The sequence below is a fragment of the Rattus norvegicus genome, chromosome 9, assembly GCF_021556685.1.
Source record: "Rattus norvegicus strain SHRSP/BbbUtx chromosome 9, alternate assembly SHRSP_T2T, whole genome shotgun sequence".
Lineage (NCBI taxonomy): Eukaryota > Metazoa > Chordata > Mammalia > Rodentia > Muridae > Rattus > Rattus norvegicus.
Genome location: NC_141542.1, coordinates 109,048,508 through 109,075,230, shown reverse-complemented (window position 1 = coordinate 109,075,230; position 26,723 = coordinate 109,048,508). Strand labels below are relative to the sequence as shown.

Here is a 26,723-nt window from a genome sequence, read left to right as displayed (position 1 = left end):
TCACTCTGTCTGGTATTTTGGTCACAGTTATGGCAAAAGAAGGAACCAGTACAATTACAAGTGTCTGGAATCGTGGACAACAAACAAACAAAACAAGAAAACTAAAACCAAACATTTGCGTTCTCGTTAAAATAGTATATGCAGGGCCAGTAGGATGGTTCAGTGAATAAAGGTGCTTGCTGCCAAGCCTGAGGACCTGAGTTCCATTCCCCAGAGCTCACATGGAAGGAAAGCTCTAACCCTCTCAAACTGTCCCCGGACTTCCACACATGTGCCATAGCTCACACAAGCCATGATACATGAGCGCACACATACACACACATTAAATAAACCATCGTTTTAGAGTATGTGCAGATGAGTTGGGGAATTGGGGGGATATCCAGGGACAAAGTAATTCCCTGGTCAAGGCTGAGTAAGAGCCAAGCTATTGTGCAAAAACTTGCCAAGACCAATGTGGAAACATGAAAGGGGACCTGAGGCCCCACAACTGTGGGGACACTTCCGCCAGCTCCAGGTCCTTTGCACATTCTCGCAGGAACCCTATGTCCCCTTAGGTAAGAACTGCCCTGGCACCTACCTGGAGAGTTCCCTTAGTCCCTTTTCCCCTTGATCATTGTACCCTGAGTTTGCTCTGACCCCTCTCGGGGCCTTGGCCAGGGCTGGTATAAGCAAAGCCCTGTAGGATGAGTGGTTTGGTCTCCTCCTTATCATCTGCTCTTGGGGACACTCAAAGACAGAAACAAATAGAAGCAGAGAAACAATGGCTGAGGGAGAGCCATCTTGCTCCTGGAGACAGATACAGAAGCTGTACAGACACTTGGTAAACATTCAGGGTGGTCTCAGCTCAACACAGCTCAAGCCCCAACCCTAGTCCATTTGTCGGAGGTGTGAGTCCTTGATCTACAAGGTCTGGTCTCACCCTGAGGGCTGCACAAGCTTGAAGGATCTGGTGAGGAAGGTTGGAGAAGCAGTGCCCCTGGCTGAGTGCCCATGGCCTTCTTCTCCCTGAGGCCCTGCCAGTACCATTTTAAGCAGATCTCATGGGGAAGGCCCAGAAACCTCTGGGAATTGGACAGTTCACATTTTCATCTGCTGTGGTCAGTGCTCACCCCATCTTGTTAGGACCTGGGCCAGGATCACATAGACCTTGGAGAGGATGAGGATGAAGACAAGGTTCACCACGGACCCTGTGAGGCTGGCAATTCGTGAAGCCTGATAGGGAACAGGCAATCAGAGCAGGCACAGGACCGGTGGGGTGGGAGGGTCGGGAGGACAGGCAGCAGAGACTCACCCAGGCCGAGAGGAAGGCGTTGTTCGACTTGGACACGATGATAGCCATCACGGCCCGGTACAGGATGATAGATACAAGACACATAATCACCACAGCCACCTGCAGGACCAAGGAGGTCCTGAGCCCCTACTGTGGCCCCGGCACCCACAGCCTCTGGGTCTACAGCACACAGGTTCCTTTGCCAGGGGCTCCTGTCTGCAGCCTATGTCCCATGGGTCCTCCAGAGGGTGGGACAGGTTGGGACTGGGAGGGAGGACAGGATGCCAGGTGATTACTATATGTTGTTCTTTTACTCTTATACTGGGCAGTGTTGGAGAACTGTGTCCCTGTCCCATTCACCCACCTCCTTATAGCCCTGAATTGGGACCCATGGTACCTGGAAAGGGTTTGGGGTACTTTGAAGCAGTCTTTGGCTAGAAGGTATCAAAGGGATTAGTGGACCCCGGGTTCATGTCCATTCCCTTGTTTAATGGGTGCCCTGTGCTCTGGGTGTCCCAGAGCCCCTCACAGGACATATGCATGCACACCCTGTTATGAGAGCCCATAGCTTCGCTCTGGGCTCGGTGCCTTTCTGGAGGTCAGTGAGGGTCTTTGGAGCTGCAGAGTGGAACAACCCTTGTGGCTCAGGAAGACAGAGGCAGAGGACGGAGGCAGGGTGGCGGGACCCCCGTACCATCATCAAGAGCACCACAGAACCGGCCAGCATGCGGCGTACACGATTCTTCTCGGGAAAGTAAGGCTCATCTTCCCCCGTGATGGGGTTCAGGGCTGTCATGGGTGCTGTTGCAGCGAACTGGGGCCGAGGCCTCTCCTGAAAGGGAGCCATGCTCAACAGGGTGTGACCCTTGCCAGAAGCCACCCAGCCCAGCTCACTTACCTCAATGTCCTCGTAGTCAGAGCAGTCCCAGCGGTAGGCCAACGTGGCGTTTTTCCGCTTCCAGTACTCCAGAAGCAGCACCGCCCACAGTGCCATGAACAAACTGAAGAAGACAGTGCCACCGTGGTCGAAGAGCCGCCCAGCCTAGAGGGAAAGGCGGACGCCGGGTCTTCCCAAGGACTGATTCACGGCTTAGCTGTGAGGAACTGGGGTATCTTCCCATATAGGCTCACCACAATGCATGAGGAACATGGGGAAAGGGAGTCTACCCAGGAGCCACAGTAAGTAGTTTCAGTCTACGGAATTTTTTTTTTTTTTTTTTTTTTTTTTTTTTTGGTTATCATCACAGGGTCTAGAGAGATCTCAGAGGTCTGACTGCTCTTCCAGAGGTCCTGAGTTCAAATCCCAGCAACCACATGGTGGCTCACAACCATCTGTAATGGGATCTGATGCCCTCTTCTGGTGTGTCTGAAGACAGCTACAGTGTACTCATAAAAAAAATATAAATAAATAAATAAAAAGTAATAAATTAACAGAGCTCAAAAAAAAATACTGTCAAACTCACTATGCAGCTCAAACTCCTGATCCTCCTACCAGCTCCAAAATTCTGGGATCTCAGGTGCATACTGCCACCTTTGTTTAAGTGGCACAGGGGGCCAAACCCAGGGTCTCACCGATGCTAAGCAAGAACTCAAGCGAGTAAGCCAGAGTCTCAGCCCACAACTCAGTCTCACTCACCTGGTCTCACTTCTGCCTGACTTGGGTTTGTCTGACCTGAGCACATTAAGAGGAGACTTTAGTTTCTCAGAGACAGTGGAACTGGGCAACGCCTGGGCACATGATGGACAGGAAGTTTGGAGGCTTGGTGGGGGAGGGGTTGGGTTGTGACTCTCAAAAGATGTGTCCCTGGCACCTAGATGTAATCTTTTTGGTGGGGGAGAGCAGCGAGGGGTTTTGAGACAAGGCTCCTCTGTGTAGCTCTGGCTGTCCTGAAATTTGCTCTATAGATCAGATGGACTTAAATGCACAGAGATCTGCCTGCCTCTGCCTCTCAAACACTGGGATTAAAGGTGTGTGCTACCACCACCCCATCAAGAAACCCTGTCTTGAAAAACTAAAATAGAAAAGAAGAAGGAAGAGGAAGAGAGAAGGGAGGGAGGGAGGGCCACAGGGAGGTAAGGAAGAGAAAAGCTGAGCATGAAGCTGTCAACAAGCCAGGAAGCATCATTTCTCCAGGGCCTCTGCTTCAGTTTCCTGCCTCCAGGTTCCTGTCCTTACTTCCCTTCATTTTGGACTGAGATCAGAACCTGGTATTTTATGACAACAGAATGCAAACTGGCAGCCATATATATGGCTAATGCTAACACAGTACAAGCGACTCCAGGCACACTCTTGTCTGTCATTTGTGAGTCATACACCCCACCTAACCGGACTGACAGGTTAGGGGACAACAGCTGACAGAGTTCCCTGAGGGGTCTGCCTTCGCAGAGCCAGGACCTACAGGAGCCGCCAGCCCTCAACACCCTGACCCCAGCTCTCATTCCATACCTGGGCCAGGGTGCAGGCACTGGAGAGCAGCCAAAAGGAGCAGTCGGAGCACAGTGGGCACATGTCGAAGGTGTCCGAGCTGTGGCACAGCTCCTGCCTGTGGGGTTTGCACTCGGTTCCAGGAGCTGTACCCACTCCCTCCTCCACCGTTCTTCCAGCCCTAGAACTCTTGGTTCGTTTGTTTTATTTTTTGAGACAGGGTCTCGTGCATTCCAGGCTGGTCTTGAACTTGCTAGGTAGCTGAGGGATTCTTTTAATTTCTGAATCTCCTGTATCCATCTCCCGAGTGCTGGGATTGAGGGTGTGCACCACCACATCTAGCTAGTGAGGTGCTAGGGACCAAAGCCAAGGCTTCAGCGTGCTAGACAAGCGTCCATCAACTGAGCTCCATCTCCAGCCCCACCAATCACTTCCTTTAAAAGCGGGTGTTTCTGAATATATGCAACAGTAGCAATGAAAGATAGTCCTTTGGACTTCCGGTCACACGATAAAGTCAAACACAAAACCTACACTGTTCTAAGGACAGAAGGTGACTGTCAGTCTGGTCTGGGGACACCCCTGAGCATCTGTCAGTCTGGGGCACCTCTGTCCACCTGGGTCAGCCTAGGGCATCTCTGTGTAGTCTGCCTTCTAGCCGTGACCTCAGGAGAGCAGGCTGGGCTCACCACACTCCTCCACCCCAGCTCTACACAGGGCCTGGCGCTCGGGAATCCCATAGCCATGCACCCTCATGAGGCCCAGGAAGGCTGAAGAGCAAAGAGAGGCCACTTACGTTGGTACATCTGAGAACACCAGGAAACAGCCCGCCAGGAAGACCACTGTGCCCACGACTGCCGCGGGCAGGAGCCAACCAGTGTAGAACCCTGGAAGGGGGCACAAGAGTCCTGCAGTTAGAAACTGGGCGTCCTGGGATGTATTTGAACTCAGGCTTAGCCCAGTGGGTACTAAAACATCTGGACGGGATACTGAGAGACTCGGGAGTCACCCCTGGCCACTACCCTTGACTGAGTACCTGCTCTCAACTCTGGACTCTCACCACATTGGCTGAATACCAGTGTCTCTCTCCCTCCATCCCACTGGCCCTTCATCTCCTGATAGTGTCCCCTAGCATTTGCACACCTCCAACCAACCCCTCACTGATGTCTTTCTGAGAGGCACAGGATTCGTTGCAGTTCAAGGCCCTGAGAAGGTGTGGGTCATTCTGGACCTTCCCTTATCCCCACACCCTATCTGGGCATCATCTCAATGGACCACACCCAGGTCTCCTGAGGTACCTACATCCATCAAATATGCATGTACCTGCTTCCTGTATAGTCAGCCCAGACCCCAGCCTGGTGTCCTGGCTCCTCCCTACTGTCCCTGTGAGGCCAGGAAGACATCTATAAAATGCTCTCTCTCTCTCTCTCTCTCTCTCTCTCTCTCTCTCTCTCTCTCTCTCTCTCTCTCTCTCTGGAACCTAGATGAAGAGTCCTTCTCCCTCCATCCCCTCCTGAAGTCCTCCAACATGGCCATACTAGACAGCAAGAAAGGCAAATCCCAGGGTGGGGAAGGTCAGAAGGCAGACCCCAGGGAGAGCAGCTAGTCTCTGGAGGTGCCAGCCAGACTGAGAAGAGCAGAGAAAGGTTTGGAGCAGTCCCCTCCATAGGTGTGTCTTTTCCCTCAGGGTAGGAGTTCCTGAGGGAGCTTCCCGAAGGGTCTATGGAAGCTAGCTGAGGTCACAAGGAATCCCACAAAGTAAGGGGCCCCAGTGCAGTGCCTAGTGTCTGTCGTATCATCAGGGGAGTAAGACCTGCTGGCAGAGCTGTCCCAGAGGGCAGACTGTTATTACACAAGGACCAAGTACCGAGACTCGACTCACCAAGCCAGGCAAAGTAGAGAGCCACCTTCTCCCCGAAGTACCTTCGCACATGGTCCAGTGGCTGGTACTTCCTCCACTTGCCCCAGCGAGCCCAGTGCTTGAATAGGACTTGGCGCTGGGTGAGACCCAGGACCTGTGAACTCTCTGGGACTACAGAGAACGGGCCCTAGGAATAAGAGGTCATTAGGCTGGGCTTCTCCACTGGGCTTCTTCTCTGCCTGCTAGTTCTTCCACAGGGTGCACTTCTAGGTATGGGAACTTCAGTGGTGACCCAAACCCACAACTCCACCCTCCAATGCAGGCAAATGGCATGAACCCTAATGGATGATGTTGTTCTAAGGAGAAAACATAATCAGAATCATAAAGGGATGAATGAAGAAGAGTCTGAAGGGAAATATAAGTTGAGCTCCCTTGACTCCTGGGACTGCTGAGTGTCCAGGTCAGGGCATGAATCCAAAAGGTTGACCAACAGCTCTGTGAGGTCTTTCAGACCTGACACAAATGCTATGTGGTCCCTAAGCTATGAGCCTCTCCCCATGCATCCCAGCTCAGTTGACAGGGAGAGTGATGCCACTCCAAGCGTGTGTGTGGTGCGTATGTGTGTGTGTGCATGTGTTGTGTGTGGTATGTATGTATGACTGTGCATGTGTGTGGGGTATGTATGTATGTGGTATGTTTGTTTGTGTATGTGGTATATGTGTGTGTATGTGGTATTTGTGTGTGTGTGTGTATGTGTGTTATATATGTCTGTGTGTGTGGTATGTCTCTCTGTGTGTGGAATATATGTATGTCTGTGTATGTGTGATGTATGTATGTATGTGTGTGCGGTATGTCCCTATGTGTGGTATGTTTGTCTGTCTGTCTGTCTGTCTGTGCATGTGGTATGTATGTATGTATGTATGTATGTATGTATGTGTGTGTGTGTGGTATATGTGTGTGTGGTATGTCTGTATGTATGTGTGGTGTGTGTGTGGTATGTCTGTGTGTCTGTTGTATGTATTATGTATGTATGTATGTACATACGTATGTATGTATGGTGTGTGTATGTATATGCTTGTATATGTGTTGGTGGGTACCTGACATTTCTTTTTTTTTTTTTTTCCTTTTCTTTTTTTCGGAGCTGGAGACCGAACCCAAGGCTTTGCGCTTGCTAGGCAAGCGCTCTACCACTGAGCTAAATCCCAACCCCGGTACCTGACATTTCTACACTTACTTCATTTATCTACATGATATCAAACAGGACTGTCCCCAGGGCCTCATGTGTCAGCATGACTCAAGACCTTTTGGAATTACTCTGCAGGCCTCTCCTGTATGGTTGAAGCTGCAGAAAAGCTGGGGCATGAGTAACCACGTCCTAACCAACATGGGTCTGTATCAAGGACGGTAGCATGGGGATCAGGGTAGCACAAGGCAGCTGGTGTGGCGAATGTCTCTCTCTGCCACTGCCCCAGACTGCCAGGCTTCTGGGTAGGGAGAAGGGTGCCAGAGACCTTCCTATCGTCCCTGGTGAGAGATGCTGCCTGAGGAGCCCAGCCTTAGTATCAGGAGTGGGGCCTGGTATATTTGTGGGGACCCCTAGCAAGGGCAGGAGACCAAGCTGAGCCTTCAGCCCCCAGCACTGGCTACTTCACATTCCAAGGCTACACATTTGGTATTCCTGACCCCAGGGTAGCAGTCACAGAGGGCAAGACCCCTTTTCCTCCTGTAGGTAAGGTGAACAATAGCACTGGGGGACTCACAGTCCACCCTGGTTCAATCTCCCGCCCGGAGACTCACATCATGCAGAGGGAAGGCTGCACTGAATACACCTTCTGCCAGCAGCTGATCAATCCCAAACAAGCCTTTCTTCTGGTGGCCATATGGAGTCTTGGCCAGGATCTCAAATAGCTGTGGGATAGGTTGGAGATAGACCCGTCACTGGTCATGTGATGGTATAACAGGCTGTCATGGTTTGATTATGTTTGGACCAGGGAGTGGCACTATTTGGAGGTGTGGCCTTGTTGGATTATGTGTGTCACTGTGGTTGTGGGCTTTAAGACCCTCATCCTAGCTGCCTGGAAGCCAGTCTTCTCCTAACAGTCTTCAGATGAAGATGTAGAACTCTCAGCTCCTCCTGCCCCATGCCTGCCTGGATGCTGCTATGCTCCTGCCTTGACGATAATGGACTGAATCTGTGAACCTGTAAATGTTGTCTTTATAAGAGTTGCCTTGGTCATGGTGTCTATTTACAGCAATAAAACCCTAACTAAGACATAGGGAGACCCATCATGGTGCTGAAACCTTGGATGACCTCTTATAGCCCCTAGTGACAGTAACCATATTGACAGAGTGTTCCCAAGGTCTTGAAACCCAGGTCCTATGTCCCAGCCACACATTCCTGAGCACACTGGTAGGGATAACAGTCAGTCATTCTTTCATCTTACAAACTAGGAAGCCTTAGTCAGAGTCACATGGTTTTAGAGTCCAAGCTTGGGTTGGAACCCAGGCCTATTCATGCCATGACTTGCATGGACCCCTGTTCCAGTAGGGTCAGCTCTGTTAGGCTACCTGTCTGGAGTGGAAAACCTCTGGCTTTGGAGGCCACTAGAAGCAGTGTCCTTTGGTGGTCATAAGCGTTCTGCCCACATGCTGTTGGAACAGAGCTCCCAGTGCAGTGGTTCTTGACCTTATTAGTACTACAACCTTTCATTCAGTTCCTCACGTTGAGGGGACGCCCAGCCCATAAAATTATTTTCATTGTTACTTTATAACTGTAGTTTTGCTACTGTTATGAATCATAATGTAAGTATCTGTGGTTTCTGATGGTCTTAGGTGACCCCTGTGAAAGAGTCATTTGAGTGCCAAAGCGGACGTGACCTGCAGGTTGAGAATCATTGCCCTAAAGCCTCAGACCTGCCCTTGTAGCCTGATTTTTAACAGACTGGCTTAGGGTATACTGAGATCTCTTCCTTGTCTGTTCTGGCAAGCCAACAGGATCTCCTCACCTGAGCCTGGTACCTTGGTTGTCTGCCTCAGAGGTCCATAAACAAAATTCTGAACCCCAGGATTATGGAGGGGTAATAGTTAGGGAACTGGCTTTCACTTGGTCCTAGTGCAGTCTGGACATTCCCCTGCCCACACTGTTCTGCATCCAGGCCATATCCTTACTGTATGCAGCAAGATTAGGAATGGTCTGTCTCTAAGGCTTCGGCCCTCTGGTGACAGAAAGCTTTATGGTGGCCATGAAGACCTCAGAGTTGGTGGTTGGGATACATCAGGCCTCTCTGAGCCTGGTCAGATTAGGGTCTGCAGCAGACATACTCCACTTACAATCTGGTGCCTCTTGGTGCTGGTGAAGAAGGTGTCCTGGTTGTCACTCCCAAGGAACCTGAAGAGGTGCGAAAAGTCAAGAGATTGGAGGGTATGGAGATTTTTGCCACACAGAAGTGAAGACATCGGAGCAAACATGTTGGAGAAGAGCATGTACAGACAGAGAACCACAACCCAGGGTCCCAGGAGGACAACCACAAAGCCAGACCATACTCAGTTCCCGTTCTTGCCTTTTCTTTCCACCACACACACCAGGCATGGGGAAAGCAGGCAGTTCATATAGAGGGCAAGCCCCTGAGACAAACCTTAGACTCACTAAGAAGCCCTGAGTGGACCTGCCCTGAAGCTGGCACACAGGACTAAAGGCACAAGAGGAGGAGGAGCACACAAGTTCTGGGTTCTTTGTTAGCAGATGCAACAATGACTGACGCTAGGTTTGCAGGCCATGTGTGGTCACATACTCGCTCACTTGTTTCAGGAATGAATGTGAGGAGACCCCTGGAGTCAGTGAGGGAGGGATGTCCATGCACATCCTGTCTCCTTCACCAGTCAGGGAAGGTATCATGAGAGTCCAGGACACAGGATCAGAGAAAGGAATGGACCACTGTGGTCTGACTGTGTCTCACGAGAGTTTATGTGCTGTGAAGTATCAAACTATCAGAACATTTAAGAGTAGAGGCAAAGGCTGGAGAGATGGTTCAGCGGTTAAGAGCACTCACTGCTCTTTCCAGAGGTCCTGAGTTCAAATCCCAGCAACCACATGATGTCTCACAACCATCTGTAATGAGATCTGATGCCCTCTTCTGGTGTGTCTGAAGACAGCTACAGTGTACTTATATATCATAAATAAATCTCTAAAAAGAGAGAGAGAGAGAGAAAGAGTGGGGGCAAGCCAGGCATGGTGTCACACCCCTTTAATCCCAGCACTTGGGAGGCAAAAGCAGTATCTTTATGTGTTCAAAGCCGGCCTGATCTATATAGAGAGTTCTGGGATAGCCAGAGCTACATAGCAAGGGTATGAAGTCATGTGGATTCCACTCTTAGAGGGGATTAATTCTGGTCTTAGGGGAGATTCAGTTATTGAAGGAGGCATGGCAACTCTGTCTACCCTTCTGGGCCCAGTTGGCTCCCATTCTGTCTCCAGTGCTATAGCTGTACCTAGCCTGAGTCTGACCAGCTAAGGCCACTGAGTTCCAGACTTTCAGCCTGCTGACTTGTAACCCAAACGAACCTCCTCTTTTAAAGAGCAGTTTGTCCTGTGCACTGAGTGGCAAGGCAGAACGGGCTGACAGTAATCACTGCATATCAGCCCCCACTTCCTGTTTCTTTCTCTTTGTGTGTGCATATATATACTGTGTCTTTGTGTGTGCATATATATACTGTGTGTATACGATGTGTGCACACTCCGCAGTGTGTGTGGAGGCCCAGCACCAAGGCACCTTCTTGAGGCAGAGTGTCTTCAGTTTCTGCTGCACATATACTCCTAGCTAGCTGGTCTGTGGGCAATTCTGTCTTTTCCTTTCTCTCACCACAGAAGTTCTGGGATTACCGAAGTGCACCTTCACATCTGACTTTTTTCGGTAGGAGGTTCCAGGGATTGAACACAGGTTGGCATGGCAAGGGTTTTGACCTGTCGAGCCATTTCCCCTCCCCCCAAACTTCTTTTCTCAACAGAGTCTTCGGGTGTTGTGTCATGGCAACAGAAATGGATTGTTGACACGAGCCTTGTGTGTCCATTCCTAGGATTTGGGGCCTGTTTGTTCCACGGCACAGCCACCCTCTCCTGACTAATGCAGGTGACAGGTATTCAGAAGGCTTGCTCACCTGGGACTCAGACGGTGTTCTCTGAAAATCCCAGGTGAGGAGAGCATTTGGGAGAAAGCATGATGCGTTAATTCACTCACAGTCTCATTCACTCATCCATCCTAGTTCTTATGGGGGCTGGTCCCACCCACAAGGGGCTGTCCTGCTGGGCTGAACAGGACCATAGAGCCATACCATTGCAGCTTGCTCGCTTTGAACTGGCAGGAGTAATACTCAGGGGGCGTGTCAGGCACATTCTCCAGCAGAATATTGGGGATGCCCAGCCACTCCAGAAGGGTGGCCGACCAGTTGGAAGCTTGGTTGGGTAACTCCTGGAAAGAAAATTGACCAGAGGGAGATCTTCACAGTTGGGAAGGGGACTGACCAAATCTTCAAACAGGGGAACCTCTCTTACTGATTCACCCTGCCGTGGACCCTTCCCTTCTGGGGACGCCTGCTACAGACCCTTCCCTCCTGGGATCTCAGGCTCTAAGAGTGGCTTGGCCTGTTAAATTGAGGACCAGAGCTACTCATACCACAAGAGAGTGAAAGAATAAAGTGTGTCTCGGCCTCACATCAGGCTGCTAAAACCCACTATGAGCAGGCAGTCCAGGCAAGACAACCTGAAGGCACCAAAAGACTGCCATCCTTCCTCACCCTGAACACACGAGGCTGGAGCTGCCTCAGCAGATAGTGGGCTCTGGGCCTGCAGGGAACTCAGCCAGCTTACAGTCTTGGCTACCCTGCGTACACCAGGATCTTCCTGATTCCTTAGCCTGCCATTCGGGGCATGATCCGCTGTTCTCCCAATGGGGTGAGTGTTTTCAGGCATGTGACAGTGGATAGGTAGGAAATGAGAGGTCTCCAAGTGGGAACGGCTCCAAGGAGTGATGGTTTTGGCATGTGAGCATTAAGCATAGGGATCAATCAGATGTAGACCTGAGAGGGGGTCCCCATCCTCCCCCTCTGCCCTTACGTCCAGCCCCTCCCATACCTGCAGAGGCAGCTTCAGGCGCAGGTCTTCTGCGTAGTAGCAGAGTACAGCCCAGGGTGCACTGAGGAGGATGTAATGTACTGCAGCGGCCTCGTCCTGGACATCGCGCTGAAGACACCAGGGGCTTCTGTGAGGGCCTGAGGGTGTTGCTACATGCCCTGCGTCTATCCACACTCAGGAGAGGGCTAATAACGTCATAGCCTGGGTGCTGATGAACAGGTGGCTGTCCACCTCAGTAGTCCCTGCCGAAGTCTCCTCCCATAGGAGCTCCCACCTGGGGCCCATGCTACCTGTATTCTCTTCTGTGGCAATGACAACCAAAGCAACCCTTCCCCCAAGGTTTTGGGGAGCCATTCATGACTTCTAGAGATCATACTGACATAGTCCATCTTCTAGTTTAAAAAGGGGAGGGGGAAAGCAACTTCAGCTTTCAGCAATACTTAGCGGCTGCTCCACCCTTTTACATACCTCTGCAAAGTCACACTGTTCCCCACATACCTAAGAAACACGTACAGGGGCTGGGGATTTAGCTCAGTGGTAGAGCACTTGCCTAGGAAGCGCAAGGCCCTGGGTTCGATCCCCAGCTCCGAAAAAAAGAACCAAAAAAAAAAAAAAAGAAAAAAAAAAGAAACACGTACAGCCCTGCGTGCACAGATAGGTGCACACGACAAGCCTCTGTTTGTTTAGCTATGAGTCTGGCTACAGCAAAATGAGTGGTCCTCGTGGTCAAACGCAGCTTACTGAGACCAGCAGAATCCCTCACAAAGACAAGGACCATGAAATGCACAGAAAAGAAAGCATCCCAGAGGGGTTGGGGATTTAGCTCAGTGGTAGAGCGCTTGCCTAGGAAGCGCAAGGCCCTGGGTTCGGTCCCCAGCTCCGAAAAAAAAAAAAAGAACCAAAAAAAAAAAAAAGAAAGAAAGCATCCCAAAGTCTGGGTTTGTCTGTGCTTTATGCTGCTGAAGCTTGCAGTCACTGCTGCTTTTTGCACCAGGTAGCCCTGTAAGCCCAGACTTATGCTCATTCTGCTATCGACTTAGAGCCATGTAGAACAGGAGCTTGGCAGGTAGGTGGTGACTTGGGTATGTGCAGTACCGGTTAGGCCATCATCACTGCCTAGATAAACCGGTAAACGAATTCACTCATCGTGAAGATGAATGAGTTTGAGGTGTTCTTTGGGCTGTCACTGCTGTCCTTGTATACAGACGCATGTTAATTTTACATCTTCCCCCCAAATCCTGCAACCCAGAATCCAGATCCTCTGTGGAGTGGGGACATATTGTTGAAAGACTTCTCCAGAGGTTCTCAGTCCCTGCTGTACATCATATCTCTCTGGGGTTCCCCGGATGTCCATGTAGAAAGTACATGCTGTCCATCGGGGCAGACCTGAACCTGGCCATTTGGGGCACGCCTGGATGGTTGGGACATGCTGAGAACTAAGAACTGCATGGCAGTGTCAAGCCTGAGGGCACTTTGGACAATGTATTGGGGGAGGTAGTGGTTGGGTAGATAATGGGTGATGAATGGATGGTGTATGAGTGTGTGTGTGTGTGTGTGTGTGTGTGTGTGTGTGTGTGTGTGTGTGTGTAGACGTTATGGAGGACACAGGGTCAGAAGCTGTGGTGGTTTGAGTAAGAATGGCCCTTTGTATATTTGAATTCTTAGTCAGCAGAGGGTGGAGCTCTTTGAAAGGATTAGAAGGATTAGGAAGTGTGGCCTTATTGGAGGAAGTGTGTCACTGTGGGGGGGCTTTGAGGTGTCAAAAGTCCATGCAAAGCCTAATTTCTCTGTGTCTCTGTCTGTCTCTCTCTCTCTCTGTCTCTGCTACCTGTCCAGCACCAGGCTTGCCTGTCACCATGTTCCTCTGACGTGATGAAAAAGTATCTCTCTTAAGGAGAGACTTAACAAGCACCAATTAAATGCTTTCTTCTGTTTGAGTTGCCTTGGTCATGGTGTCTTCACAGCGATAGAAACGGTGACCAAGACAGAGGCAAAAGTAGCTCTGTCCACAGTCAATTAAAACCATCAAAGCTCATCAATAGCAACATGTGTGACCAGCAGTCTACACGTTCAGAACAAACATGGAGTTCCTACACAACTGAGTAGAAACAGACAAACGACCCAACAGGACGAACAAATGACACAGAAATGTGGTTGGCTTCCCAGCTGCTCCTGGACTTAGATGGGTCCGCTTTGGAGTTCGTATTTTAGGACAGGGTGCATATGCATACAGCAGACTTTGACGTTCGGTGCTTTCCTGGCTGGCAGTGTATGGCTCTACCTTCTCTGCTGATTCCGGGAAGCAGCTATGAGCATAGCTCTTGGTCTACCCTGCGCTCCCAAGGGAGCAGGTGCCCTGTACCATGGACTTGGTGGCTAAGGTAGGGTGTTTGATAAGATAGGCACATTTGATGCATTTTAAATTCTGCCCAGTCTAGGTACCGACTTCAAATGGGTTATGGCTGGGAGCAGGTGCCCCCATCCTAAGTCAAGGGGGTTGGTGAAAATATAAATGGCTTGTAAATGTATAAAAATACACAACCTCTTTAGAAACTAGAGGAAAAAGAAAACTAGGGTGAGGCTCTGCTGATCAGCTGACTGGTGAAAATGGAAAAGTCAGGACAGGAGAGACAGCTCAGCAGCTGAGAGTGCTGGATGGCTCAGTAGTGAGAGCCCTGGCCAGCTCAGCAGTTAGGGCACTGGCTGCTCTTGCAGAGGACCCAGGTTCAGTTCCCAGTGCCCTCGTGGCAGCTCGCACGCATCTGTAACTCTAGTTCCAGGGGATTTGATGCCCTTTTCTAGTCTCTGAGGGCAATGGGCATGTGGTACATAGACAAGAATCTAGGCAAAACACAATACGGGGGGGGGGGGACCTTATGAAAAAGGAAACCGAAAAGTCTAACAATGACATGGCTTGAGAATATTCAGAGCAAGGAGAGGCTGGCTCACTCCCAGAAGGCAGTGTAAATTGGGCCACCAATTGAGAAAAAGGTGGAGCCCCATCCTAGACCTCAGGTGTCATCAACTCTGCTCCTAGGAGAAATGCAATGTGACAGATACTCTAAGATGTCCCTGGGGTGGTCAAGTGGGAATAAATCAAATTCCCACTAGCAGCCCACAGCAAGGCTGGACAGCACTTGCTATGAGAAAGCCTCCCAGGCCACAGAAAATGGAAGAAGTAAGACTCTGTGGTCAAACAGACAAAGCCATGCTGACCTGCTAGGTGATAGGATTAACAGAAGTTTCACAACTGATTCTTATGGAGGGGGACTATGACAATAACAGCCCTCCTGGGGACAGAAGGAGGGGGTTGGGGAGCAGGGGATGAAGACTGTGTATAAAGACCTGGCAATGAAGGGAATGGAGGTAGGACAGGCTCTGCATACCCCTCACTCTGAGATCCCCTTGCTTGCCTGCCCCAGGGTTCACCATGACTACTTCATTTTCTCCTGCTCCTTGTAAGCATTGCTTAAGTCATTCTAAGTGGTATTTACATAAGACACACACAGGGACCTTTGAATTTGCTAAATCCTATAAACACTGACAGAGATTGCAAATGACACTGACAAAAACTGGAGACAGGCCATGGGTAGCAGAGATGGAGGCAGTTTTACCAGCTTCCCTGAAGGCTTTAGTCTCTATGGGTGAGCCTAGTGTGAGATCCTAGTGGATCCACGGTCTTCCTTGTCTGGAGTCAGTAGCTCCCTAGCTAGAGGGAGCTTCCTGAAGAGTGGGTGTCCAGCAGGACCCTGGGGCCCAGTGTGCTTCACATCCTTGGGAAGTAAGCCCTAGGGCTTGCAGAATAAACTCTAGGTCATGAGAAAATAATACAGAACTTGTATCAACCCTCTCCTTACCACCACACACCTGATCTATTTTCAGGCCAGCCACACGGAGATTTTCCAGAAAGGTCTCCCGCCAGATTTCATGTGTGTCTGTCTTGTCCTGAGTGGGGTTCTCTCGGCTCCTCAGGTCTTCTTCCCAAACAAGAACAAAATCTGCAAGGATCATTGGGAACAGAGGCAGAGAGCTCTGGCTAACGGAATGCAGGCCCAGGGCAGGGATGCTGGGGTCTCAGCTGGGACACAGGGATTGCGATGAACCATGGGCTTCTCTGTGGCTCTTGCCCAGCCCTCTCCTTGGTGGTGTGTGTGTGTGTGTGTGTGTGTGTGTGTGTGTGTGTGTGTGTGTGTGTGTGCAATGCAGATCAGGAACTGAGGCTGGGGAGGGACTGGGTGTGTCCTCCTGGGACTCTATCTGTAGCTTGGCTCCCACGGTCTGTGTCCCAAACTAGGTAAAGTGTGATTTCTTGGGGGAAAGAACATCACAACAATAAATCAAAAAAATGATAAGACAAATTTCATGAGAGGACACCATCCAAAGGGTAAAAGGCAACCCAGATAATAGAGAAAATATTTGCAAAAAGATCTTTCTAAGAAGGGACTTGTATCCAGAATTGAAAGGGCTCTAACATACAACATACACACAATCACAACCACACAATCACAACCACACACACGCACACACACATACACACACATAGAAAGAAAGAACAACCAATTTTAAAATGGGCAAAGAGTTTGAAGGGATATTTTTCTAAAACAGATGTTAAATGTCCAACTGGCACAAGAAAAGATAGAAAAAATATAAACCCGGGCTGGAGAGATGGCTCAGCAGTTAAGAGCACTGGCTGCTCTTCCAGAGGTCCTGAATTCAATTCCCAGCAACCACATGGTAGCTCACAACCATCTGTAATGGGATCTAACACCCTCTTCTGGTGTGTCTGAAGACAGTGACAGTGTACTCACATACATAAAATAAATAAATCTTTAAAAGAAGGAAAATACAAACCCAATCTATACTGAGAGAATGGTATAGAAATAACACGCTTCCTCAGGGAGGAATCTAGGCACAGTTAGCGATGAGGGACAGCTCTTTTCTGAGGCACCTGACTGACTGGGGCTAATGCCAAAATAAGAGCCAGCCGACCCCAACAGAAGGTTTCCTTAGTTTATATACACCTCAGGCTTTACAAACACTGATTCTTACAACTGCTTCGGGTTCTGGTTCCAGGTTATGCTTTAAGCAATTTAAACAGAGACGAGAAGGCTGCAAGTGTGACGGCTGTAGGAGAGTCACACCACAAAGACATTGCCAGAATTATTTAATTACACCAGTGCTCTTCTCTTTTGAATAGTTGTTACCCAGGGCCATCTTGTCCAGCTAACATTTACAGGGGATTTAATGGCCGTCTGGAACTTCATTGTGACTGTGATGGATCCTGCACTGGCTCCCCAGAGGCGTGTCTTTGGTATGGGACTCAGGGTCTAAAGGCTGCTCAGACGAGAAGAGTAAATATTTACATCACAATATTCTAAATTTTGCTTATCTCTAATAGACCTGGTTAGCATAGTACTTATTTTCCGAGTACTTTGGAGGAAGTATTCCTTTAGCTAAATTCCACTTGTGTGGCTTAATATCTCCTAAGCAAATCTATTAGTGAGTCCTTTATCATATCAACTCACTACGAGTTTCTTCTTCATTAACATCTCACCCCCTATGGATCCAAATAGAGACAATGGTAGGAGCTGGTCTGGGCTGATCTGGGCTGGGCTGGGTTGGGCTGAGCTGGGCTGGACTGAGCATGGCCTCAGACGCTGTGGTACCTTAATGCGAAACAGGGAATTCTCTTTGGAAAACAGTTTGACAACTACACAAAAACTTAGACACCGTATGACCTAGCCATTCCATCCAGAACTGTCCACTGGAGAAAAATTATAACATGTCCACACAAAACCTTATACATAAACGGTCATCTTATTCCTTACCCATAACAGAAAAAGAAAAAGGGGGTGGAGAGCTTATAGTATGTAAATTGTTTATCAACAGAACAGCTTCAAAAAATTGTCTTAAAAAACCCAACAACATCAACATTTGCTTCCCTTGACCACCTGCAGAGAGAATTTCTGGGTCCCATGTGAAGCTGTGCTCACTTCCTGTGGATTGTTCAGTGTTTTCTGTGCCTTCTTCCAGGCCCTCTAGCAGTGTGTGCGTTTCGATTCCCACAGACCTTCGCCTGAACATGTTGCTTTCCCTTCTGAGCCTTCATCACAGTCAAGGAGTGTGAGGTTAGAGTTGTCCATTGTCCCTTTGGAGCTGACGGGGACTGTGGTGGGCCCTGGGCCTCAGAGCTGGTCCAGGTCCCACCAGGAAATGAAGGTGCCTTTGGGCAGCAGGAAGCCCTGGGCTAGAAGGATGGTAGGAAAGGTGGATCCAATAAAATGAAAAGGTAGAAAAATGTGAGGTACAAGAGAAAAGAGTCTGAGATGACCAGCGTTTGCGGCAGAAAACGGAGGAGGGGACAGTTTGTCCTAAGGCTGGAGCAGGCGGGGTGGGTTTTCCTCTTTGAGCCCTCCTACCAGTGGGGCCCTTCCTTTCCTGTTATCATCCTGCCTAATGCTTGCTCAGTAGGCCGCTCACCCCAGCACAGGAGATATCGCAAGGAGACCTGGTTATTGAGCTGATCCAAGCCTACTGGCTCCCTGATGTCACCCGAGGCACCCTGTTTGTGACCCCACCCTAGGACCAACAGAGTTCAGATGGCTTACCAATTGGGGGGTTGGCAGAGCTCCCAACTCTGCTGGGGGCCACCTGCTGTTTACCTGCCTGGAGGAAGGATGAACGCCATCAGTATTCAACCATCGGATGACTCATTGCCACCCTGCCCGCTTCCTGGCTGCTCCTTGTCCTTCCAGCTAACTCCTTCCACCTTCCCCTCTGTCCCTCCTGTTTCCAACTTGCAGCCTAGAGGGACTCTTCTTCCACAGGTGCTAAGGAGTGCCTCCTTCCATAGTAGACCAGTGTCTACTATGCCTTAATGATGAAGAGGCTCAGCTGGGACCAAGGGAAGCTGGGTAGACCAAGATGCTCTCCCTCTGGGGCTACTTACCTTTGCAGAAGACCTCTCTCTACCTGTCTCCCCCAGGGACTAAACCCTATCCCAAGGCTAAACTTCCACTATTTCCTACTCTAACCTTCAAGGAGCCCCAGGCATGCTCTTAACCATAAGCACCTTCCCTTCCCTCTTCTTCTAACCCCATCTACAATTCCACTGCTCATCCCAGCCAGGACATGACCCCTCCCCCTCCCCCTCCTCCTCTTCTTCCTCCTCTTCCTCTTCCTCTTCTTCCTCCTCCTCCCTCCTTCCCCCTCCCTCCTTCCCCCTCCCTCCTTCCCCCTCCCTCCTTCCCTCTACCTGTTCCTCCCCTCCTCCTTTTCCTTCTCCTCCTCCCCTTCTTCCTCCTCCTCCTAGCTTGAGGGGGCCCCCTTCATGAGCTGCCCTTCTGACAAACTGGTAGATGTTAGAAGACTGAGTGGTCACAAGCACCGTTCCCTTTCTAGAAGAGAAAGTGTGGAGGCAGCAAAATATCCAGGGTATGGGTGTGGCCACCCTGTGCACCTGCTACCTGCTTTCCGGTATTTGCAGGTCTTTTCGTGCATCGGAACCCATGAGTGCCTCACCGTATCCCACACTCCTCATATCCATAGAAAACATGACATGTGGCCTCCCTTAGCCCAGGTCTCTATCACGTCCTGGAGATGCCACCTCCCCCCACCACTCCTGTCTGTTGCAGATTTCCATTCATTCTCATGGCCATCTCTTCTGTCCTTCCCCACACCTGATCTGAACCCCTCCCCCCATTCCCTTCCCCATCCCCTCTCCCACCCAGTTCTCTCCCCTCATCTGCCTCTTATGACTGTTTTATTCCCCCCTGCTAAGTGAGATCAAGCATCCTCACTGTGCCTTCCTTCTTGTTTAGCATCTTTGGGTCTATGGAGTGTAACATGGAGATCCTCTATTTCATGGCTAATATCACAGTGGTTCTAGTAGAGAGGGACCTTGGTCCTATCTTTGTCTTCTCTTCCTTCCCCTGAGCCTACCCTTCCAAGTTTGAGGGAGGTGAATGGTGACTTGATGGTGTCAAGGAGGCATCTGTCTCCTTGTCATCCAGGGCTGGGGGTGCATCTGGATGCAGTACTCACTTTTCAAGGGTTCTAGGACAGGGCAAGAGTATAGGTAAGTCCTGGCTGGGATGGAAGACCTCCCAAATCACACCTCACACAGGCCAAGGGAGGAGGAGGAAGGGTGGTTTCACCATGCTGGCCATTACCCCTAGGGTTGAGGATACCTCTGAGGCTTGGGCTGTGCTCCCATAGGAGCACCCATTCCCTGCTTCAGGGGAGGTCATGTCGATCAGCACCACGCTGTCTTCTTCTCCAGCTTGCTTCCGCAGCATCTCACTCCTGCACCACACCAAGGCCAGGGTAGCCAGAGGATGGAGTGGTTAGAGTGGACACCAATGAGAGCCAGTCCTGACACTGTGGCAAAGCCTGGAGCAAGCCTATTTTACAGGTGAGGAGGCTGGCTTAGAGACTGGCAAGGACTCTGCTAGGGCCAGACAGTACTGTCCTAATGTGGGCAGGTGAGGATCCTCACAGCCTGGTCTAGGATAACCAGGAAAGAGCTAGCTTTTGATTGGTATCTAGGAACCTAGCATCCATCCATCATCCATCCATCATCCATCCATCATCTATCCATCCATCCATTCATTATCCATTCATCATCCATTCATCCATCATCCATCCATCCATCATCCATCCATCCATCCATCATCCATCCATCCATCATCTATCCATCCATCTATTCATTATCCATTCATCATCCATCATCCATCCATCCATCATCCATCCATCCATTCATCATCCATCCATCCATCCATTGACCATCCATCCATCATCCATCCATCCATCCATTGACCATCCATCCATCATCCATCCATCCATCCATCCATTGACCATCCATCCATCATCCATCCATCCATCCATTGACCATCCATCCATCATCCATCCATCCATCATCCATCCATCCATCATCCATCCATTCATCCACCCACCCACCCACCACCCACACAAGTGTGAGCCTCTTTGGCCCTGAGTGCTTTCACTCTGGGTAAGGCATCCCCCCCCTTCTTCCTTTACCTATAGAGGAGGGCCATTTGGGCCATGGAGGATAGATAGTGCCCTTTGTGGCCATCTGCCTTTGCCGCAATTCTGGAGGACTTACTGCCAGGGCCCCGGGCTCTCCCAGCAAGGAAGAGCAGTCACTTAGGGGATTGTATGGGGTTTCCATGCCAACTTGTGACCTGTGGTCTTGGAAGGAGGTGGTTGGGGGCAGGGCTGTTGTTCTGGTGGGCAGGAAGGGAACAACATTGCTCTCATTCTAAGCCTTTATTTTAGATAAACGGCGGCTTGGAATGGTAGACGAAGTCCAAACCTCCAGCTCCTGTCAGGACTCAGCACTACAATAAGGTGAACCCTGGGAGCCAGTGAGAACCACAGGGTGCCTGCCCTTACACAAAGGCTCTGGAGTTTATGTAATCTGATGGGTGGGACAGGGAAGACAAAGGAGTCCCAACAAAAGACTTCAAACACGATCTGTTATGAGCAGGTGGGTCCTTAGGGTAGGGTGCCCTATTCACAGCCACATTGAACACTATCGCTGCCTCTCTAGAACTTGGAGCAGACACTGTGCCAGGTAGGCCTCTGGGCCCAAGAGTAAGCCCCAACACTGCTCCTCAGAGTTCAGAGCGTGGAAGTTCAGTGAGCTACAGGTGGCTCCATTTTCTGGACTCCATCTCCCTCCTGCCCTCCCCATGGCCCAAGCATCCAGGAGAAGGACACCAGCCTACCTGGCCGGCACAGTGGCTTCCAGAAGAGACCTCAGAGTTCACAGACAGACCATCAACACAAGACTGGTTCAAGCAGGAGCAAGTCAGGGCCAGCCAGCCCTGTCCCTCGGGCCCTGAGCTGTGGCAGCCACTCACCTGCCCTTGCCACACAGAGGAAAGGAGCTGGAAGCAGACAAGAGAGGTACTAAGTGCCGTTGGCCACCAGGGTGAGGTCTCAGATTGTGTCTCTGGACAGGATCTGCCTGTTTGAAAAGAGGGTGTGGGGCTCTGAGCCAGCCAACAGTCAGCCCACTTTTCCTTCACACACCCTACATGCAAATTCAATGTGCCTCAGGGACCTTATTTGCTTAAGAGAGTCCAGTGGCAGCAGGCCAGTCTTCTTTAAGGGAAGTCCAGGGAGATGGTGGTTACAGGGCCAGCCACAGGTGTCCCATCAGGTGGCCCTGTGAGGGCTTTACCTTTTCTGGTAGTGTGAGCTTAGACACTCTTGGGCTCACGCAGTTAGAAACACAGACCAACAGTTGTGTTTTCCAGTGTCACATTTTATTGACAATTCGCAAGGTACAGCATTTCAGTGGCAGCAATCTGCCAAATATTCCCGCAGTCCTGGCAGTCCTGGCTGAGGCAAACATGGGTTATTTTATTCTAGTCTTAATTACTCTCACGATACACTACATATCACACAGTAAATCTCTCTCTCTCTGTATATGTCTACGTGCAGATTATGGAATGGCTGTAAAGGGTTAAAGATGCAAGGAGTTTGAGTTTCCAACAGGCCAGTTGGGAAACTCAGGCCACTAGTCTCTGATAACGGCCTAAGGGGACTGGAGAACTTGGAGAAGCTGTGGCCGTAAGTCAAGACCCTGGGTTGTAGGTTTGAGAATGAAGCGGCAAAGCTGAGTCCAGCTTGGTGCAGAGGCAAAGGGTAAGACTGGGTCCAGGCAACAGAGGTGGGAGAACAAGAGGCGGGCAGATGGCATCTACCACGATGATGGCTGCATTGACAGTGCACCCAGGCAACTAGAAGCCTCTGGGAGAGTCAGTTCTCTGCCTGTTAGTCAGTTCTTTTTTTTTTTTTTTTTTTTTTTTTTTTTTTTTGGTTCTTTTTTTTTGGAGCTGGGGACCGAACCCAGGGCCTTGCGCTTCCTAAGCAAGCACTCTGCCACTGAGCCAAATCCCCAACCCCCTGTTAGTCAGTTCTTGATGCATGCGGGGCAGTGAGGAGACAGGTCAGTGGGGACTGTCACCAACCAACTGCTAGATGTGTACTTCTCTGTGGGGTTCACATGTAGGTAGGAGCTCCATACTTTCCTTGGCCTGATGGGCTTGATTTTCCTGATATATTAATATGCTCATATCCCCACAGTCCCAACCCACCATGATACATTACAATACCCTTTGAATTTCCGGATGGTCGTTTAGTAGTGTGTGCCATGAGGATGGCCTGGAACAGGCGGCATACCTTCCATCCTCAGTAGAGTACCAAGCTGCTTATGCTGGAAAAGGCTTGGGGGAGTCAGTGTGGAAAGCCACTGTCCTGTACAATATGGAGTAACTTAGGGCAAGGCACAGCCTGACCTCAACAGGCATGTGCACCTTCCCAGGGCCTCCTGTGAAAGGCTTGCTTAATGGAGAGCTGCCCCATCTCTTCTGCTCCTTGGTTTTGGCCATCAGTGAGCCACTCCCCTGTCTCCTTCCTTCCCCTCTCCTGCCTTCTAAGATACCTCTCAGGACCTCAGACTTAGGTCTCCAAACCCTCTCAGCAGCTTTAGGCCTTGGCACCTCCCGGGCAGCCTCCATTCTGCGTCTTGTAATATGAACAGCAGGTAAATCCCCGGTGGGCAACAGATGTTGGTGGGCAACAACAGGCCCTCGGTACTCCAGGGAGACCAGGCTACCCAGACCCAGAGATGGACTCTGGACAGATCAAGCCTCACAGGGAACAGGAGAGCACATGGGCAGAATAAAGGGAGGAGGGCCAGGAAGGTGGGGGCGAGGATGAGAGTGATCTTAGCAAGTCCTAGTAAGCTGGGAAGCACATGACCACACCTCCTTCACCACTGCAACCTCATTCTTTCTCTGGTTGGGCAACAGCAGAAGAGCATAGGAAAAAGCTGATTCCAAGGACTCTCCAATCCCAAATCTCTGCTCTTGTATTGCTTTTTCTTGTTTTTGTTTTTCAAGACAGGGTTTCTCCGTATAGCTCTAGCTATCCTGGAACTCACTGAACTCAGCCGGGTGAATATTGGAATTAAAGGTGTGCACTACCATACCCGGTTTTGTTTGTTTGAGACAGGATCTTGTTATGTAGCCTAGGGTGCCTCTTGAGTGCCAGGACCATAGGCATACACCATGGTACTGGCTAGTTTCTGTTTTTGGTAGCAGTCAGAACCTGCTGCTGGAAGTCTCTTCACACTACAGGAGTAGGACAGCAGGAAAGCCCTCAGGGACTGTGTGCAAAACAGCTGAAGGATACTCATCCCTGGGCTAAGGGTTTCTTTTCTTTTCTTTTTTTTTTTTAATTTAAAAGTTGTATTTATTCATGTAGGAATGTGTGTGCACATACACTCATGCATGCATACCAACACATACATGTGAAGAACAGCTGTAAGAGTCACACTTCTGCTTCCATGCGGGTTTCCAGGAATGGAACTCAGTTTATCAGGCTTGGCTGGTGGGGAGTGTCTTAACGCACTAAGCCAGAATCGTACCAGCTCCCCTGGGCTAGCCCTGGATGCTACACAATCCCACATGAGCTGATGCTTTTTCTTTCTTTCTTTTTTTTTTTCTTTTCTTTTTTTCGGAGCTGGGGACTGAACTCAGGAACTCTACCACTGAGCCAAATCCCCAACCCCGTGCTGATGCTTTTTCAAGCTGTACTTTTTTGCAGGGAAGAAACATCAGGACAGGTGTCTTGTTAGATCCCAGGTGCCAGGGAGACTCGAGCCCCTAGTCTTTGACATTAGCTTTATTTGGCTGTAACTTTTTCTATTGGCTTATGCTGCCTGAGTCCATTACAGGGCCTGGAGAGTTAGAAGCACTGGGTGCTCAGTTCCAAGCACCCACAGGATAGCTTGTAACCATCTATCATTCAGAGCTGGAGGATCCAGTGCACTCTTCTGGCCTCCAATGGCATAGCAGTAAGCTTACATGAAGAAAAACCACTCATACACATAAAACTAAAATAAATAAATAAAAGAAATCCATTCCAGAGCAAGAGAGTGCGCCCTGACTAACCCTGCTCAAAAGGTGAGGACTCCATGGGGGAAAGAGGTGGTTGGACTATCTAGGTAGTTTGGCCAGAGGGCCCTGGGCCCTGGTATATTTCCTTCCTAGCTGGGAGTGGGGCTGCATCCTAGCGAATTAAGTCCTAAGTCCCACACCTAACCCTGATGGCTTTCCTAAGTCTAGCTGCCTATACCTCTCCAGCCTTCTGGCCCCAGACTGTTTTGATGTCTCAGGCCACATCCCACAAAGGTCAGGAGCTCAGTGATTCCTTTCTCTGTCCATGAGTGTTATAACCTGCTGGGCCAGCCCCAGCCTAATTACACCTGCACACTTGGTCTGGCCCTTGCCTCGGGAACCCCTACTCCTTCTGTTCCTAAAACACCCTCTCCAGGCTTGGTGCCCAGGGGCAGGGAGAGGGCAACAGGGTAGAAGCCACAGATCATCTCCAACCTTCTGTTCAGCATCTCTGTACTCTGAATGCCCACACAAGTGAGTATGTAGTCATCACCTAGCAGGAAGCAAGGGCCCATTATAGGTCCTAAGAACATGTCCCTGGGGCCCTCCTCTGCCCCACTGTGGTGGAGATGGTAAAGTTGCAGTGGAGTTTGGAGCATTATGAAACACTGCTTTGTTCTACCCTAAGTCCCTCATCCCAGTTGGCAGAGCTGAACTGGATTGGGCTGGAAAGAGCTGGCAGGTGGATTTGGGATGACCAGGACAGGAGAAAAACAGAAGCAGGGAGCAGGTCCTATGGGCTTGGAACAGGAGGGTGGACACAGACTCTCACAGGAATGGGAGCTGAGACCTTCTACCCTTTGGTTAGAGAGTGATGCAGAAGAGGAACTGGGGGAGAAAAGAGGTCTTTTCTGAAGGGCCTAGTGAGGGGAGAACTTACCTGTGGGCCCCAGTCCTCCCAGCAGAGGCCTCCTGGTGTGCTGGGTTCTTGGGGGAACAACTTTGAAGGGACAAAGTACTCAGTCTTGCCACAGACAGAAGCAAACCTTGTTTTACTAGCCAGTTAAGCTTTCATTAGACATCAAGGGAAGTCAGCCTGAGGCAGAATGCTGGGGAAATAAAAGGGTTCACTTTTATACAGTGCACTGTTTGTATGCTGCTCTAACAAATTAGCAAACTCTGGCATTTTAAGACACATCCTAGTCCTGGAGATGTCAAGTCTGAATCTATCATTAGGCTAAGGTCAGGGTGTCACCAGGTCTCATTCCATCCCGGGGGGTGGGGACGGTCCTTTCCAGATTGAGGGGGAAAGGCTGATTTATGGATTCCCCTTCGTCTTCACAGTCATCCTTGCATCTAACAGTCCACCTTCCATTTACACCTCCCCAGTGTCTCAACGTCTTAAACCTAATCCAAACTGCAACCCCTTCTGCTGCATTGGGTGTCAGGGGTTAGGACCTGGATGCTCTGGGGGCTCAAGTTGCCTCCACTTTTATGGGCAGCACTGGGCAATGGGCCCTAAGTCTGAGTATACACATCTGATTATTTCTGCAGGAAAAAGTTTCTGAAGAATGGGGCTAAATGAAAGGAAGAACTTAGCATCGTGTCGGGCAGCTGCAGCTCCGGGATGCTGTGAGCTCCCTGGATCTCATCAACGGAATGGGCACTTACAACAATAAGGGAACCTCCACAACCCCTGAGATACTTAGTTCCCAGTCATGAGCATTCCAAACTGTAGTCAGCAGTGGTTTCATGATTATGAGGGCTTTATTATTTTGTGGCGCTAGTGATCAAAACCAAAGGTCTCCCACGTTCTGGGCAAGTATTCTACCACTGAGCTATAACCCCACCTAATGGATGGTTTTCATGCCCTTCACTGATTACTAAGAGCCCTGTGTTTGTTATGCACTATCTTGTCTGATGGAAATCCCCAGTTTTCTACTTTTTAAAAAATTTTTTATTATATATGAGTACACTGTAGCTGTCTTCAGACACACCAGAAGAGGGCATCAGATCTCATTACAGATGGTTGTGAGCCACCATGTGGTTGCTGGGAGTTGAACTAAGGACCTTTGGAAGAGCATTTAGTGCTCTTAACCATTGAGTCATCT

At 50.0% G+C, this 26,723-nt stretch overlaps 1 protein-coding gene and 1 long non-coding RNA gene across 3 annotated transcripts in view; one reads left to right on the top strand and one right to left on the bottom strand.

The window, feature by feature from the left end:
* Ano7 (anoctamin 7) overlaps positions 1-21,751 on the bottom strand; it is a 29,470-nt gene extending 7,719 nt beyond the window's left edge. The window contains exons 1-15 of one of the 2 annotated variants that reach the window (XM_087567134.1): positions 21,565-21,751; positions 19,870-19,984; positions 18,289-18,346; positions 15,548-15,678; positions 11,681-11,788; positions 10,882-11,018; positions 8,884-8,941; positions 7,351-7,461; positions 5,575-5,740; positions 4,489-4,579; positions 3,717-3,813; positions 2,169-2,312; positions 1,965-2,102; positions 1,292-1,390; positions 1,110-1,212 (exon numbers count right to left, since the gene is read on the bottom strand). In XM_087567134.1, coding sequence (XP_087423260.1) covers positions 1,110-1,212; positions 1,292-1,390; positions 1,965-2,102; positions 2,169-2,312; positions 3,717-3,813; positions 4,489-4,579; positions 5,575-5,740; positions 7,351-7,461; positions 8,884-8,941; positions 10,882-11,018; positions 11,681-11,788; positions 15,548-15,678; positions 18,289-18,346; positions 19,870-19,977 — 1,549 coding nt within the window. In that variant the 5' untranslated portion in view covers positions 19,978-19,984; positions 21,565-21,751. 2 annotated transcript variants of the gene reach the window in all.
* Positions 21,752-21,949: 198 nt separating this feature from the next.
* LOC148003856 (uncharacterized) lies at positions 21,950-26,186 on the top strand. Its single transcript, XR_015629755.1, has 2 exons — positions 21,950-22,490; positions 22,627-26,186. It is a non-coding gene; the product is annotated as an uncharacterized LOC148003856 (long non-coding RNA).
* Positions 26,187-26,723: the final 537 nt, after the last annotated feature.